Below are 17,429 nucleotides of genomic sequence, written 5' to 3'. Positions count from 1 at the left end.
TAACTGTGCCATAGCTGATCCATTCTAATGATGGGTGCTTGGGTAGTTTCCAGTTTGGGGGTATTATAGATAATGCCTCTGAACATTCTTGTACATGAGTTTTGATGAACATATATATGCATTTATGCCTACATAGTCTTTCAAACATTAGGCCAGTTCACATGTAAAATTCAAAATTCAAGATACACCTCTTTAAAAAACAAAAACAAAAAATATAATAATAAAAAAAAAAAACCCAGAAGAACTGACAACACTGGGTCCATATTTCCTCACAGCAACACTTGACTGGAACTGATTCCTGTCTCTGGTGGGGCATGGTTTCTTCACCATGTGACCCTGTTCCTATTATGGACCTAGACTTTCTTATTTGGTAGCCTGTTTTTTTGATTCAGTAATCTCTTAGGACACTCTTCCCCCAGATAATTGCAAAGCTTATTTCCTCACTTCCTTCAAGTCTCTGGTCACATGTTACCTTATCAGAGAGGACTTCCTTGACCACCCACCCTATTAAAAAATGGCAACTTCCCCTGCACTATGCTTTCTAGTTTTCTTTACCCTATTTTATTTTCCTCCATTTTACTTATCTGACATACTTTTTTTTTTTTTTCCCTCCCCAAACTAGAATGGAAGCTCCGTGAGAGCAGGGGATCTTTCCGGTCTCTTACTCACTGCTGTTTCTACAGTCCCTGGAACAGTGCCTGGCATGTGGTAGAAGCTGAATAGATATTTGATGCATGAATACTAAATAGCCAATACTCATTGAAGGGGAACTATGTACCAAGCATTGTTCTAAGCACTTTACATTTGTTAACCCATTTGGTCCTCACAACAATCCTATGTGGTGGATAACATTATTTACTTCATTTTACAATGAAGAAACATATTTACATTCTACTCTAAACAATAGATACATTGGAAGCATTGTAACTCATGAAATTTATTAAACAGAGTCTTTAAATGTCCTACAGAACTTAATACCTAAAAGGAGCCCTTCAATGAATCATTTTATAATAATGGTGTTTTATTTGAAGACATGTTTAGTTACTACCGAAGTTAAAATTTTCAGTTGTAGGACTGAGTCTTGATCAGGCTGCAGCTTGGCTAGGATTGCAGAGATCTGGGGCAGTGGTAGCTGATAAGATTTTGTGATCTGTGCTAGGCAGCAAGTCCCCTGTGCCATCTTTCCAGAGTTCCAGGGAGGAAGTACTGGTGGGAGGGAAAGTTCACTTAATGAAGGATTTTAGAACCCAGATCATCTGTCAGTCACAGGAAGTACTGACTTATCACACTTATATTTCTATGTATCTGTGTAATCTCTATGCCCAATATGGGGCTCAAACTCATGACCTGAAGATGTAGTTGCACACTCTACTGACTGAGCCAACCAGGTGCCTCTGACTTATCACTTTGTTAATGGCCCTGTTTGAGATGTTGCCGGTGTCAGGGTCCCTGCTTAGAACTCCTTTCTTTCTTTGTTAAGGTCCTCCTCTGTGGAGCCCAACCCCTTGTGCCAGTCGTTACATAGGATCCCTACTCCATAGAACATCGATAGCACTGTAAAGCCTTTGCTAACTGAGCAAAAAGCAAATATTCCCTTGGTCCAGGAACAAAATGGAACTTTTATGCCACAGAAATGCTAGGTTCACACTGCTTTTGACTGAGACACTCCGGTTAGCCTTTCTGAGCAAACTGGACTCATATTCTTGCCTTGTTTAAATTCTCTGTAGTTCCCGCCCAAGGACTAAGGAAGGATTTATCTGTAAAACATTGTCACAAATAGTTCAGACACAGTCATTGGTTTAATTATTTTTTCTTGGCACAAACTTAAAATTGAACCAGCCCTCCCTGGCTTCATTTCCCCTTGGCATTATCTCCAGAAATCTCATTTGCCCTCCATTTTTCTCTCTGATTATCAGATTGAGACTGTAGCTGTTCCCTGGTACACTGCTACTCAGACTTTTAGGTCTTATGTATCAATAAAAGAGGGGAAAAAATGGGGAGCCTGGGTGGCTCAGTTGGCTAAGCGACTGACTCTTGATTTCTGCTCAGGTCATGATCTCACAGTCATGAGATCAAGCTCTGCATTGGGCTCTTTGCTGAGAGCGGAGCCTGCTTTGGATTCTCTCTCTCTCTCTCTCACTCTCAAAATAAATAAACTTAAAAAGAGAGAGAGAAAAAAGTCTTAGGAACCAACCTGGAGTTCACGACATTACATTTTACCAAATAAAGATTTTTTTTAAATTTTTTTAATGTTTTATTTATTTTTGACAGAGAGAGAGAGACAGAGCATGAGCAGGGGAGGGTCAGAGAGAGAGGGAGACACAGAATCCGAAGCAGGCTCCAGGCTCTGAGCCGTCAGCACAGAGCCCGATGCGGGGCTCGAACTCACAGACCGCGAGATCATGACCTGAGCCGAAGTCGGACACTCAACCGACTGAGCCACCCAGGCGCCCCTAAAGATTTTTTTTTAAGTTTATTTATTTATTTTGAGAGAGAGAGAGAGAGAGAGAGAGAGAGAGAGAGAGAGTGAGCAGGGGAGGGGAAGAGGGAGGAGAATGAGAATCCCAAGCAGGCTCTGCATCCTCAGCACAGAGCCTGATGTGGGGCTTAAACTCACAAACCCTGAGATCATGACCTGAGCCTATATCAAGAGTCAGATGTTTAACCAACCAAGCCACCCAGGAGCCCCTTTAAAAAATCCTTATTTTAGGGATTTAATAAAATAAAAAACTTAAAAAATATATCCTTTCTGTGTCCACATTTTATTTTTTATTTAAAAAAAATTTTTAATGTTTATTTTTCAGAGAGAGAGACACACACACAGAGTATGAGCAGGGGAGGGGCAGAAAGAGAGGGAGACACAGAATCTGAAGCAGGCTCCAGACTCCACGCTGTCCGCACAGAGCCCATTGCAGGGCTCAAAATCGCAAATAGTGAGATCATGACCTGAGCTGAAGTCTGACACTTAACTGGATGAACCACCCAGGTGCCCCTCATTTTATTTTTTAATACATGCTTTTTTTTTAATTTTAAAAAACATTTTTATTTGTTTTTTGAGGGGAGGGAGGACCAGAGAGAGGGAGGCAGAGGATCCAAAGCAGGTTCCGCACCGATAGCAGAGAGCCTCATGCAGGGCTGACTCATGAACCATGAGATCATGACCCAAACTGATGTCAGATGCTTAACCCATTGAGCCACCCAAGTGCTCCTTGTCTCCACATTTTATTTTTTATTATTTTTTTTAATGTTGTTATTTTTATTTTTGAGACAGAGACAGAGCATGAGCAGGGGAGGGGCAGGGAGAGAGAGGGAGACACAGAATCTGAAGCAGGCTACAGGCTCTGAGCTGTCAGCACAGAGCACGATGTGGGGCTCGAACCCACAGAATGTGAGATCGTGACCTGTGAGATCATGAGCTAAAGTCGGACGCTTAACTGACTGGGCCACCCAGGTGCCCCCCTCCCCGCTGCCGAACATTTCAAAAGGTATACTGACTCAGCATATTTCAATTTAGAATTACAAAAAAGAAAGAAAGAAAGAAAGAAAGGAAGGAAAAAGAAAGAAAGAGAAAGAAAGAAAGAAAGAAAAAGAAAAAGGAAGGAAGGAAGGGAGGAAGGAAGGTAAATGGCCAACTCTTATTGGCATAATTTGAAAAGAAAGGGCATTTTTACATCAAAAAGAGAAATAATCTCAGAATAAGGAACAGTCCTCTGCATTGAATACATTTAGCTTTATGAAAAACTCATCACATGACCATTACTTTTCTTCCTGGAGGACTGGTGAAAATTTCCTCTAGACTCTGAATTGAATTTTCAAGGCATTTTTACTGCTGGCTCTTTCTTGGTGCTTGTTCTTTTCTGCCCTTGATGTCTCTAACAGCTGCCTTTGGATATACACAGCTGTGAATAGTGTCCGAAGGCCACCTGGCCCAGCTGCAGGTCTTTTCTTCCTTTAGCCATGTTCTCACATTGCTCTTTCCATGCTTCCAGCCAGCCAGTCATAACCCACACCTGCACATAACAAAGCCAATCATCCACTTACCTTGGGATTTCCAAAGTGCCTTTCTTTTAACATTCAATTGAGCTAGTTAAGTCTGTACATTTAACTTTTTTTTTAAGTTTATTTATTAGTATTTTTTTTTTAGTAATCTCTACACCCAATGTGGGGCTCAAACTCACAACCCAGAGATCAAGAGTCATATGCTCTTCTGACTGAGCCAGCCAGGCACCCCTGCACATTTCACTTTTTAACATATGTTGGTCCCACCAGACTTTCATTGATAAAATGGGGATTGACATTACTAGGGAGAATTCTGAAAATAACAAATTAATTCAACAAATATTTACTTAGCTTTGGAATATAAAGATCAATAATAAAAATACTCCTTGTCCTATAAGAAGTCATACGTTTATTGAAGAAACAATATGTAAGCTAGGGGTTGGTTCTCTTAACCTGGGGTCCATGGGATAGATGGCTTGGGGATGGGACTGCTTAATGAGATTGTTGGCAAAAATTTGGGTGCATGTACCTTTTCCTAAGGAGAAAATTCATTATTCCCATTAGAGTCTCAACTGAATCCAAGACTTCCAAAAGAAAAATAAATTTTGAAGTAAGCAGTTTTAATACACTAAAATGTTACAGTAAGGAAATATGACTAATATTATGGGTGAACAAAGAATAGAGCACCCTTCTCCTTGGGGGAAGAAATAAGGCATCATTTGGTGAGGGTCTTGAACGACAGGAGCTGGGTAGGGGAGATGACAAGGGTATTTGAGGCAGAAAAAACTGCATGTGCAGAATTGTGGGTTCCAGGAAAAAAAAAAAGTGTATTTGAGAAAAAGTTCAGTGTGGCTGGGGCACAAGTACACAGTGAGAAACAGACAGAGCCAGAGAGCGGCAAGCTTTGTACACGTTGAGTAGACTATAGAAAACCAGCAGAAATCTTCAAAAATAAGCTCTTACACGGTCAGTTGTGTGTAAACATTTCTCTATTCCTGCCTTACTAAGGGGGTGACTTGGGCAGTGAGGTCTACTGCTCCTGAAGGCTACAAAGTTTTGAGAACTAGAGCTCTAGGACCCAGCCCCAGCCCATGGCAAAATTCTGGAGTATGTACAATCTGTCCTCTTTTTCACTTTTTTTCTGTCTTATCCCCACTCCTCACTTCAAATATAAGGAAGGATTGCTTAGGTTTCTACCTTCTAGACATCTAAAGTGGTGGAACCAGAAGGGACCTTAGAATTTATTTTGATCCAACTTCCTTATTTTATAGCCTTGGAAGTAGATTCCAAGTGAGGGAATGGTTTACTCTCCTCGTCTCCCCTTCTGTCTCTCTGGTAAGGTACTGGGCCATTTGCTATTCTCTCTCTCTCTTCTGAGGAAATTGCATGGATTCCTTTGACTTCCACTAACATCTCTACACCAAAGATTCCAAGATTTGTATTCCCAGCTATGTTTCTCTATGTCCTCTGCCCTTTGTTTACAGAACATCTCTATCTGATGTTTTATGTTCTCCTGAAAACTATGTCTAAAGATAAACTTATGATCTTTCTCCACTCCCACAAATGTCCCCACATTAAAAAATGCCACCTCTGGGTGCCCGGGTGGCTTAGTCGGTTAAGCATCTGACTCTTGATTTCAGCTTGGGTCATGATCTCATGGTTCATAGGATCGAACCCCGAGTTGGGCTCTGCACTGACTGCACATGGAGCCTGCTTGAGATTCTCACCCTCTCTCTCTGCCCCTCCCCTGCTCACACACACACTCTCTCTGTCAAAATAAATAAATAGGCTTAAAAAATGCTACCTCATCCATCCAACTACTCAAATAAAATCAGGTATCATCTTTGATAACTCCTTCACCTTTAGTGCCCTTCCCCCAATCTAATCCATCACCAAGACCTCTCATTTTACCTCCTAAAATGTTCATTTAGTCCATTTCTGTCTTCATTGCCACTATGTTAGACCATTATCTTTTGCCCGGACTTACTACAATCTTCTTCTAACTCCTAATTTACTCTCTTCTCCCTAGGTTTATTTTCCACACTGCAACCAGAAGGAACTTCTTAAAACACAAAACTCACACTGATCATTATTTGCAGCTAATGACTAAAGTCCCTGTTTTTCTCCTTTCTCCAGTCTCATCTGGTGCCACCCTCGCTCTCATTATGTGCCAGGCATGCTGGCCTTCTTTCAGTTCCTCACCAGTGTTAAGCTCCTTCCCCACATAGGGCCTTTGCACATACTGTTCCCAACTTCCCTTCCCTCCTTGTGTGGTCAATTTCTGGTCACCCTTCAGGTTTTAGCTGAAGCTTATGAGCTCAGGGAAAAATTCCTTAGCTCCTTGACTAGGCTAGGTCCATCTGTGCCTTCTCATTGCACTTTGCACAACTGTAACTGAATAACTATTTGCTCCCTGTCATCTCCCCTGACGTATAAGCTCCAGAGGTAAGTGAACTCTTAAGACTCTCTCTCTAGCACATTGTCTGGACCTCAATAAATACTTGCTAGAAGAGGGATTGAGGGGCGCCTGGGTGGCTCAGTCAGTTAAGCATCCAACTCTTTAAAAAAAAATTTTTTTTTACATTTATTTATTTTTGATAGAGAGAGACAGAGCACAAGTGAGGGAGGGGCAGAGAGAGAAGGAGACACGGAATCCGAAGCAGGCTCCAGGCTCTGAGCTGTCAGCACAGAGCCTGACACGGACGGGGCTCACACTCATAAACTTCGAGATCATGACCTAAGCCGAAGTCGGACCGACTTAACCGACTGAGTCGGACCAGCTTAACCGACTGAAACACCCAGGTGCCCCAAGCATCCAACTCTTGATTTCAGCTCATTGTTTGTTAGATTGAGTCCTGCGCTGGGCTCTGTGCAGGGCAGGGAGCCTGCTTAAGATTCTCTCTCTCCCTCTCCCCCTGCCCCTCCACCCAATGGCAGAACTGGAATTAGAACCTAAATCCATTTCCAGTACAGTATTCTTTTCTCAAACCATGAAGGGTCTGTCCCTGTAAGATGATACCCCGCTCTCCAGACTTCCTCTTCCTTTCCCAGTGATTAAATTATCCCTCTTCTGTTCAGGAGCCAGTTATAGCCAATTTGGTGAACTAATCCAGGTTTAGAGTTTACCCTTCTTTCAAGGATATTTGCATTTTAACTGGGAAATCCTGGAGGACAGAAAATAACCCCAAAGGAACTACAGAAGTCCCCTTTTATCCACAGGGGATATGTTCCAAGACCTCCCTATGGGTGTCTGAAACTGCAGATAGTATTGAACCCTATATATACTGTTTTTCTTTCTATATATACATACCTATGATAAAGTTTAATTTACAAATTAGGCACAAGAGATTAACGATAATAATAAAACAATTGTAACAATATACTGTAATAAAAGTTATGTGGATGTGGTCTCTTAAGAATATCTTATTGTAGCTGGAGGTGCCTAGGTGGCTCAGTCAGTTAAGTGTCTGAGTCTGGATTTTGCCTCAGGTCATGATCTCATGGTTCGCGAGATCAAGCCGTGTGGCAGGCTCTGTCCTGAGAGTGCAAACCCTGCTTGGGATTCTCTTTTCCTCTCTCTCTGCCCCTCCCCCACTCAAAACGAGTAACTAAACACTTAAAAAACAAAAAACAAAAAATATCTTATTGTAGCTTTCTGCATTCGTGCTTGTGGCAGTGGCAGCAAGGGTGCCCTTGACATGTATAACAATGCTGGCAAGTTCATGGACCTGTATGTGCAGCAGAAATGCTCCGCCAGCAACCACATCATCAGTGCCAAGGACCACAGGTCCATCCAGATGAACACAGCCAAGATTGACAAGGTGACAGGTAAGTTCAATGGTGTGTTTATTTTTTTTAAGTTTATTTATTTATTTTGAGAGAGAGAGTGTGCACGAGTGCAAGCAGGGGTGGGGAAAAGAGTGAGGGGGAGAGAGAATCCCAAGCAGACTCTGCATTGTCAGCACGGAGCCTGAAGTGGGGCTCGATCCCCTGTACTGTGAAATCATGACCTGAGCTGAGGTCGAGTTGGATGCTTAACTGAGCCACCCAGGCATCCCCTCAATGGTCAGTTTGAAACCTTTGCTATCTGTGGGGCCATTTGCAGGATGGGTGAGTCAGATGACTCCATCCTCTGACTGGCCAAGATCCACAGCATCATTTCAAAGAATTTCTGACTGGAGAGGATGAAGGACGTGGGATATGTGTCATAAATAAGTAGCACCTCCCCCCCCCCCCCCCCCCACCATTCTTATTACAATATACTCACCCTTCTTGTGATGATGTGAGATGATAAAATGCCTGAATGATGAGATGATGTGAGGTAAAAGATGTAGGCATTGTGACCTAGCATTAGCCTATTATTGATCTTCTGACACATGTCAAAAGAATCATCTGGTCTGGACCACAGTGGACCGTGGGTAACTGAACCCGTGGAAAGTGAAACCTCAGATAAGGGAGAACTACTGTAAGAAAAATTTCAGGCACCACAAAAGTCATTGGAAGGAGGGAATTTTCACTACTATCCCTTAATCGGATTATAGGAAAGGAATCTTCAATGTACCAGATTTGCTTCTGTGTATGTGTGTGTGTTTTAAACTTTACCTTCACAACAAACCTGTTAGGTAGATGTTATTATCCCTTTTATCAAATGAGGGAATCTCTGAAAGTTCTAGTAATTTACCTAATATTGCAAATCTGGTGGTGAAGCCTCCCCTTCCCAGGACGTGACTTTTGGTCAATCCTCTATTGATCATATCCTGCTGCTTTCAAGTATAGGCAACTGCTTACAATTTATACAAAAGTCTGGGCTATGAGGTTAACTGGCTGAATATCTTAAAAAAGAAAAAAAAAGGATTACTAGGTTTCTCTTATTTCCTTGGTGGGATCTATGCTCTGAGACTTGACATTTTATGGTTTCTGTCAGAAGTCCATCACATATTGATGCCTGGCCTTATTCATTCCAACCATAAATGTGATGGTGTGCAGAAAAAATGCTTTGAGCACTTTGAGCAAAATTATAATGCAAAATCCAAGGTGCTGTGTTATCATTTATTTTACTACTGAGTCCACCAAAGCCTCCTATTTCCAGAGAGTGGATGGTATCAAGTTGACACGGAATAGTGCATTATTTATCTGTTTACTACTATTTGCAATAACAAAAGCTATTAGGAGATGGGTGCCCTAGGATCAAATATCCCTACATGAATTAGGTTTGCTGCTGATTACAAATGTCTTTGCCCATATTTTGGATCTCCTCTGAATTATGATTCCTGAAAACAGGATTTCTTTTGAGGGTGGAAGTACACTATTGTGTTTCTCTTAGTGTCAGATACACATGATTATTTAATAGCTTTGTGACCTTGGGCACATTACTTAACCTCTCTGTTTCTCCAGTTGTAAAACAGACTGACAACTATTTTGAAGCTGCTGCTAGCTTTTAAATGTTTTAAAGAACCTATCAACAATACCTAACCTACAGCAGGTATTCAGTTAGAATTAATCTCCCTCCTTTTCCAGAGTAAGGACATTCTCTCTTGGAAGTCCATAGTTTTATAGATTCTCTGGACCTGTTGAACATACATGGAAAATTTTGTGTAGATGAGTGAGGTCTGCTTTTCCTGAAAATAAAGCCACTCTTTAACAGAGTATCCTGGCGAGCCAATGACTTCCCTAAAAAGGAGTTGTAGATGATCTCTGCAATGCCAAATATCCTTTGCAGGGGACCAGATTTTTTGTGGATGTTTTAGTCTTTGGGCACTCTTTTTGAAGTCCAACAGAGGAGGATAATCAGGTCCCTGGTGGTAGTGGTGGCGGCGTGTCTTTCTCTGGGCAGGGCCCCCATTAAGTTTCCCTGGGGGCTGTGACCCCTCTCAGGGTTCCCTCCCACATGGGGGTGGGGTGCCATTTGCAGCTGGGAGGCTGGTTTATTTTGAGGTCTCTGGCGCTCCGGGGGTCGCTTTTTGAGAAAACAGGCTTTTGTGGGTTTTCTCAAGCTAAAAACTACTCTATCCAGGTGTTAGTCAAAACCTCGCGGCACGACCCTGGCCGCCCCCACCTTCCTACAGGCCCCAATCCTGAGGCGGTGGGGGCGGGGAGGCCGCACTCGCCGCTTCCGCTCCTCCAGACCACCAGGGGGCGCTGCACCCCCGCCTCTTCCTTCCCGGGGTGCTTCGCGCCGGGCCCCTTCCGCGTGGGTGAGTGAATGTGAGAGTCAGCGTCGCGCCGCGCGCGCCGTTCGCCTCCGCCGCTCGGCGCCCTTATTTCGGCTGCGAGGGGCGGGCGCGCGCGTAAAGGCATAGAGACGGGCGTTGAGTTCTCGGGCTAGAGCGTCGCCGAGTCGGAGCCGGAGCCCGAGCCGCGCGCTGTGTCTCCGCTGCGTCCGCCGAGGCCCCCGAGTGTCAGGGACAAAAGCCGCCGCCGCGCCGCCTGCTCCCGTCGCCAGGGCTCATCCGCCGCCGCCGCCGCCCTGACGAGAGTCCACAGCTGTCGCCACCCGTGAGGATCCGAGAGCCATGTCGGCCAGCAGCCTCTTGGAGCAGGTACAGGCCCGGCCCGCATGCCTCGGCCATTGTGTGAGGCGAGAGGTAGTCCGACTAGGCCCGGGCCCGCCGCCCCCGGTCGGGCCGAGCAGAGGCGGCGCCTCTCGCGGGCCGGGTTTCGGGCCTCTCAGGCCGGCCGCACCCAGCGCCTCGCCCTCAGCCCGTACTCCCCGCTTCTCCCGCTTCTCCCTGGGCCTCGGAGCCCACCGGCCGCGCCGCCTTCGCTCTTCTCAGCAGGCCTCTTTTCTTCCTTGTTTCCTTCCCCTTCCTTGAAGCCCTAGTCTGCTCGCGTTGTTTCTGGCGCGTCCCCCGCTTTCTCTCCGCGGGCCCCGCCGGCCTGCGCTTTTCCCCGCCTCCCGTTTTCAGCCTCCCCCTCACCACCATTCTTGACGCCTCCCCTCAGGCCTGCTCCTTTATTCCCTTCTCGGGCCCGGCTTTAATTTGTCTTTTCTTTTCCATTTCTTCCTCGGACGACTTGCTGCTCGGCGACGTTTCCTTCGCCCGCAGAGACCAAAAGGTCAAGGAAACAAAGGTGAGCCCAGCTCTGCCGGTAGCCCTGGGCTGGGGGGTGGGGGTGGGGGGGGTGGGGGTGGGGGGTAGGGGTTGGGGGTGGGGGACGCTGAGCAGTGGGGGCGGGGTCTCCGGGAGGCGCCCCAGGGAGAGGACCTTTCGGAAGCCGCTTAGTCCGCAGGTGCCTCACACTTAAGTATTTGACCCTTTCGGTGTGTTCTTGCAGCTGGCGAACAGCTTCTCAGTGAACAAGGAGTAATTCATTAAGGGTGGGGGTGGATTCGGTTTTGAAATGTCCCAGGTCCTTAGTTTCCTGTAGGTCTTAGAAGGCCTTTGTTTTTCATCCTCGTGGATCACACTCTGGAAGTACTCACATGTGGTGGGGGAGGGGAAGCGGGAGGGAATTGAAATCTAGAGGAGCCAATAAAATGACCTTTTTAGATCAACTTGCTCTGGGTGGAGGGAGACATTTTCATTGATTATTATTGCTCAGCAGTCACTCTCGTCTTTATCCGTTTGAAATTCACACTTACTTGCTCTGTTTAGTAAGGTTTTTCTCTGGTTAGAATATATTTGACTAATTTGGGAGGTAGGTGGTACGACTAAGACATTCCTGTAATTTACTTGAATTTTTTTCCCTTTAGTACAAAATGGATCTGTACATCAAAAGGATGGATTAAATGATGATGATTTTGAACCTTACTTGAGTCCACAGGCAAGGCCCGTGAGTAGTTAACCATTTACATGCCTGATCAAAGGGTGTAGTAATCCATATTCTTTCTCTGCCCTATTAGTGAATCTGATTTTCAGGGGTTGGCTTTCTTAATACCACTCAGTGTGTTGTAAGAAGAGTTATTACAAATGTTGCAGACAGTGTTAAGATTCTCATTTCTGTTGCCAGCAAACATTCTGAGATGAGACTGACTGATAACACTTCAGGGTATACTGACAGCACTGTTAGTAGTTCTCCTTACCAAAAATGTAACAGTGGAAAACTGAAGAATACTTTCCAGTTTAAATATTCTGACTTTTTACCCCCAAAACCTTTTTCTTTTAGGAAAACTGGATTCATATGTGATGGGAAAAACTAATGTAAAATCACCTGAACTTTATTCAGTGCTGCAGAACTGGTCTCTTCCCTTTCATCTGGTCACTAGTTAGTGGGTTCTTAGATTATCCTAACTTTTAGACTTAGGTATTCGTTTTTCAAGTTGAAATGTATCTGTAGAGATCAACTTTGTACACCGCTGGTTTCTCGCTTATGGGAGCTATAGGATTTCTAAAATGGAGTTAAAGGAAGATAAAACACTTTGGCACACACAAATGAAGATCGAGAATGATTAAGGTTTTTGACATGTTATCTGTCTTCTGATGTTTTAGATGTAATCTGTTTTTATGTCTTCTAGCTCCATGTAAGTTCATACATTGACAAGACTTGTGCATATAGAAACTGCTTTGATTTGTCAGTTCTTTTAAATTAATATTTTGGGTTGTAGGTAATGTTTATAAATCCACAGATTAATAAGCCAAAAGGAAAACTGACAGCAACCCATCTAAAATACCCTAAAAGATGAAAAAGCTTATGGGGCATTTAACAGATGCTGTACGATAGATGCAAGTCTTGAGTAACTTGAGATATTGGTGCATGCCCGTATTTGGGCCTAATTCTTACATAAAACTTTTAGATCTCTTATGTAAAATTTTCTGCATTGAGAGTGTAGAAACCACTTAAGCAAGGGATTGGGAAAAGTTTTCAAAAATCAACCAGTTAATCAGGAAAAATGGGAAAGGAAGTAGAGGAATGAACTATTAATAGATTCCTGCTATTGAAGTAGTTTCCTTACATAATCATTATAACAGGGAGAGTGGGAGCATTTGGAAACATAATTCTAGGTAGTTCTTGTGAAATAATGTGTAGTTCAGATTTTTGAGCTCAGGGACATGTGGGAACCTGCCAGTTCAGGTGTAGGCATTCAGCTATATAATGGCATAACCTGTGATATTAAGTGCATGCTTTTTATTTCTCAAGTAAGCTAAAGCTTAAATGTCTTAAAACAATTTTGGGGAGGAGGGGAATAGAAATCATAGTTAAATAGATGGATAACCTGAGAATCTTTGTCCTTTGTAGTTAATCGTCAAGAGTAATTCATCTGCTTTTTAACCATTATTCATCGCCTTAATGTTGGAATAATCCTTCAGGCTTAATCCATTGGTTATAGACTGAATTTCTTACTCATAATGGATTTGAGTCTGTTAAATTTTAATACTGTCTTCAAGAAAAATAGACTTCTCTTAAACTTGAGGGTATGTGTGAAAAGGCTTAGCTTCCTTTCCTTTTTTTTTTTTTTTTTTTTAAGGAAAATTTTGGCAGAGAAAAGCATTTTATCAGGCCGCATTAGTCGAAACATTTAATTTTAAAGAGATACGTTTGGCTAGGAGAAGTACTTTTGGCTTTGGGAATAGAAACTTAAGGCCTAACATAGTTATGGTCATCCAAGTCTCTTGAGAGTAAAATTCTCCATTCACTAGTTAATGGATTCTTATGTACCAGAGCTATTATTTTAATTCTAGTGTAGTTAACATACAGCATTCTATTAGTATCAGGTATATAATACAGTGGTTCGACAATTTTATAAATTTCTCCGTGCTCATCAAGATAAGTGTACTCTTGTACTAGAGTTATTTTCAAGTTAGGGTAAAGTACTCTATTTTGAATTGAGCTGTATGTATATTTACAGAGACCAATTTTTTGTATCTCCAGCTTCTCACAGGACTATTCTGTGAATTCTAGCATTTATAGAAAAGTTAAGATACTGTTCATAAACTAAAGTAAGATCAAGAATGATGTCTTTACAGTGTAATCTGTCTTCCAGTGTGGAGACTAATTGAATGTAAGTTTATATTTCTGGGAAATTCTTTAGGATAATTCTTTTTTTTTAAAGAGTCGAACTTTACCATGTTTTTGGAATTCTGTTTTTAATGGAAAAGTTAGGTGTGCATTTGAGCTTACAGCCAATAATTTTATAGGTGAAGTACAACAGGTAGCAAGGTTTTTCTAGTTTTAAACTCTGGAATCCATTGTACATTTTCTTTCCAGGTTATAATTAAATAGTGGCATTTGTTGATGTTCCCAAATGGTTTGCCAAGAGGCTGGCAATGTAAACTAGGTGTAATGAACCTTGGATTATGGTTGAGGAATGGCAACACAGATTTTTGGGATAGAACTTGTAATTTCCAGTTCTTTTTGTGTTGTTTTATCTATTGTATGGTTTTGATAGAAAACTCTTAGGAACACTCCTGATGTGTCAAAATTCCCACTCCTGAAATCCAGAGATAACGGGTTTTAGTAGAAGCATCATCTCAACAGTTCTGTAGAACTGTTATTAATACTGTCGTTAATACTGTTGATGAGATGCTGGGTTTTCCCTTCACTGAATGATAGTGCTTAAGTTGAGGTCCACATCACTGTATGTCACTTTAACTTGAAGTGTTTAAACATTTCACTTGTTAAACCAAAATCTCTTACAGTGTAAAAATTCCAGCAAGTTTGTGGGAAGAGACCACCTGAGGTGGTCATTTGCTTTTTTAGTTGAATTTGAGTTGTGTGAATAATTGGAAGAGGAAATGTCTTGATTGTTGTTTTATTAATTTTTGTGTTTAGTTGTGATTTGCCTGTTTGTTTTGTTTTTTTCCTTCCACAGAATAATGCATACACTGCCATGTCAGATTCCTACTTACCCAGTTACTACAGTCCCTCCATTGGCTTCTCCTATTCATTGGGTGAAGCTGCTTGGTCTACTGGGGGTGATACAGCCATGCCCTATCTAACTTCTTATGGACAGCTGAGCAACGGAGAGCCTCACTTCCTACCAGATGCAATGTTTGGACAACCAGGAGCCCTAGGTAGCACTCCATTTCTTGGTCAACATGGTTTTAATTTCTTTCCCAGTGGGATTGACTTCTCAGCTTGGGGAAATAACAGTTCTCAGGGACAGTCTACTCAAAGCTCTGGATATAGTAGCAATTATGCTTATGCACCTAGCTCCTTAGGTGGAGCCATGATTGATGGACAGTCAGCTTTTGCCAGTGAGACCCTCAATAAGGCTCCTGGCATGAATACTATAGACCAAGGGATGGCAGCGCTGAAGTTGGGTAGCACAGAAGTTGCAAGCAATGTTCCAAAAGTTGTAGGCTCTGCAGTTGGTAGTGGGTCCATTACTGGTAACATCGTGGCTTCCAATAGTTTGCCTCCAGCTACTATTGCTCCTCCAAAACCAGCGTCTTGGGCTGATATTGCTAGCAAGCCTGCGAAACAGCAGCCTAAGTTGAAGACCAAGAATGGCATTGCAGGGTCAAGTCTTCCACCACCCCCAATAAAGCATAACATGGATATTGGAACTTGGGATAACAAGGGTCCTGTGGCAAAAGCCCCCTCACAGGCTTTGGTTCAGAATTTAGGTCAACAGCCAACCCAGGGGTCTCCCCAGCCTGTAGGTCAGCAGGCTAACAATAGCCCACCAGTGGCTCAGGCATCAGTTGGGCAACAGACACAGCCATTGCCCCCACCTCCTCCTCAGCCTGCCCAGCTCTCAGTCCAGCAACAAGCAACTCAGCCAACCCGCTGGGTAGCACCTCGGAACCGTGGCAGTGGGTTCGGTCATAATGGGGTGGATGGTAATGGAGTAGGACCGTCTCAGGCTGGATCTGGATCTACTCCTTCAGAACCTCACCCAGTGTTGGAGAAGCTGCGGTCTATTAATAACTATAACCCCAAGGATTTTGACTGGAATCTGAAACATGGCCGGGTTTTCATCATTAAGAGCTACTCTGAGGACGATATCCACCGTTCCATTAAGTATAATATCTGGTGCAGCACAGAGCACGGTAACAAGAGACTGGATGCCGCTTATCGCTCCATGAACGGGAAAGGCCCCGTTTACTTACTTTTCAGTGTCAACGGCAGTGGACACTTCTGTGGCGTTGCAGAAATGAAATCTGCTGTGGACTACAACACATGTGCAGGTGTGTGGTCCCAGGACAAATGGAAGGGTCGTTTTGACGTCAGGTGGATTTTTGTGAAGGACGTTCCCAATAGCCAACTGCGACACATTCGCCTAGAGAACAACGAGAATAAACCAGTGACCAACTCCAGGGACACTCAGGAAGTGCCTCTGGAAAAGGCTAAGCAGGTGTTGAAAATCATAGCCAGCTACAAGCACACCACTTCGATTTTTGATGACTTCTCACACTATGAGAAACGCCAAGAGGAAGAAGAAAGTGTTAAAAAGGTAACCGGTTTACCATTATTAAGACTTTTAGAGAAGGAAAAATGTACAAGAGGGAACAGGAAAGTTATTATACTGAATGGTTAATAAAAGCTCTGTAAGTAACAAGCGTATCACTTAACAGTTCAAGCCTTTGTGGAAGTATAATTGGTGTTACTGTTTGACTTAGTGTATAGAAATGTGGGCTTAAATTAACGGAAAGCAGAAACTGTAGAGAAACTGAATTTAAATGATGCAAAAGAGGTGAATAAGGCCAAAAGAAATGCAGAGAGCATAATTGAAGTGATAGAACCATGGAAATGAAAGTAGGAAAAGATTGAGGCTGTAATATGGCAGAGAAAAGGTAAAAGTTATGTTGTAATTAACTTTTGGCCTAACTTGGGTACAGTGGTTAAATCAGAGTTAGTGTGTCACCAGCCCTGACATCACTTTCTGCTTGCCTTTGACAATTGGCAGTATTAGTGTATTTTTCGGAACTTTCTTCCTTATTCCTATCCTTAGTGTTCTACTTTATTGTTTTTTCCCAAACCTTTTTCCCATTGGAAAAGTAATGTTTATTATATAAAACTTCAAAAACATGATTAGAAAAAGCTGGTCTTCTGCTCTTAAAATTCTCCTGTATTCTTGAGGAGTAACCTTCTCTTGTTCCTCTGTAACAAGTGAGTCTTGGGCAGAATCATGGAGAATAGGTCCAAACTAAAATGTTGGAATTTACTGGAAAGTGTTGGTAATGCTTGGTCTGTGTGTTTTGAGTGAATGTAAACTTTAAGACGGTAGAGAATGATAAAGTACTGGTTGGGGCAGAGCATACGTTATCTAGGATTTAGACATATTTAAATGTTGGAAGTAGGTGAAAAGATTATTGTGGGTAAAGAGAAGGTTCTTTTTCAAGATTATTAATGACTGGGAGAATTCTAAGTGGTCAGGTTTAAATGTAAGATAAAACCTAATAAACTTATGTAATATATTTTTCTTATGTTTGTGATGAATTCCTAGGGATTTTATATATTTGATCTAGGATCTGAGGTACTTGTTATATCTCTGTAAAAACTTTTGAGCACTGGGAGGATGGCTCTTTGGTTAGATTCTCCTTCTC

At 42.7% G+C, this 17,429-nt stretch overlaps 3 protein-coding genes across 3 annotated transcripts in view; all 3 read left to right on the top strand.

Annotated features, from left to right (window-relative positions):
- RCC1 (regulator of chromosome condensation 1) overlaps positions 1-17,429 on the top strand; it is a 287,208-nt gene that overhangs the window by 167,265 nt on the left and 102,514 nt on the right. The window lies entirely within an intron of this gene.
- On the top strand, positions 7,698-8,223 carry LOC125913595 (40S ribosomal protein S21-like). The gene is made up of 2 exons (XM_049618818.1): positions 7,698-7,843; positions 8,051-8,223. The coding sequence occupies exons 1-2, from the start codon at positions 7,698-7,700 to the stop codon at positions 8,133-8,135; spliced, it is 231 nt and encodes a 76-aa protein (XP_049474775.1). The 3' UTR covers positions 8,136-8,223.
- Positions 10,213-17,429, top strand: part of YTHDF2 (YTH N6-methyladenosine RNA binding protein F2) — a 34,776-nt gene continuing 27,559 nt past the window's right edge. Inside the window, exons 1-4 of the mRNA XM_049618784.1 lie at positions 10,213-10,538; positions 11,046-11,070; positions 11,693-11,772; positions 14,750-16,336. Coding sequence (XP_049474741.1) covers positions 10,512-10,538; positions 11,046-11,070; positions 11,693-11,772; positions 14,750-16,336 — 1,719 coding nt within the window. The 5' untranslated portion in view covers positions 10,213-10,511. The remainder of the gene's footprint in view (positions 10,539-11,045; positions 11,071-11,692; positions 11,773-14,749; positions 16,337-17,429) is intronic.

The sequence above is a fragment of the Panthera uncia genome (genome assembly GCF_023721935.1).
Source record: "Panthera uncia isolate 11264 chromosome C1 unlocalized genomic scaffold, Puncia_PCG_1.0 HiC_scaffold_4, whole genome shotgun sequence".
Taxonomy (NCBI): domain Eukaryota; kingdom Metazoa; phylum Chordata; class Mammalia; order Carnivora; family Felidae; genus Panthera; species Panthera uncia.
The sequence above is the reverse complement of the archived record's forward strand: the minus strand, read 5'-3'. Positions and strand labels throughout refer to the sequence as shown.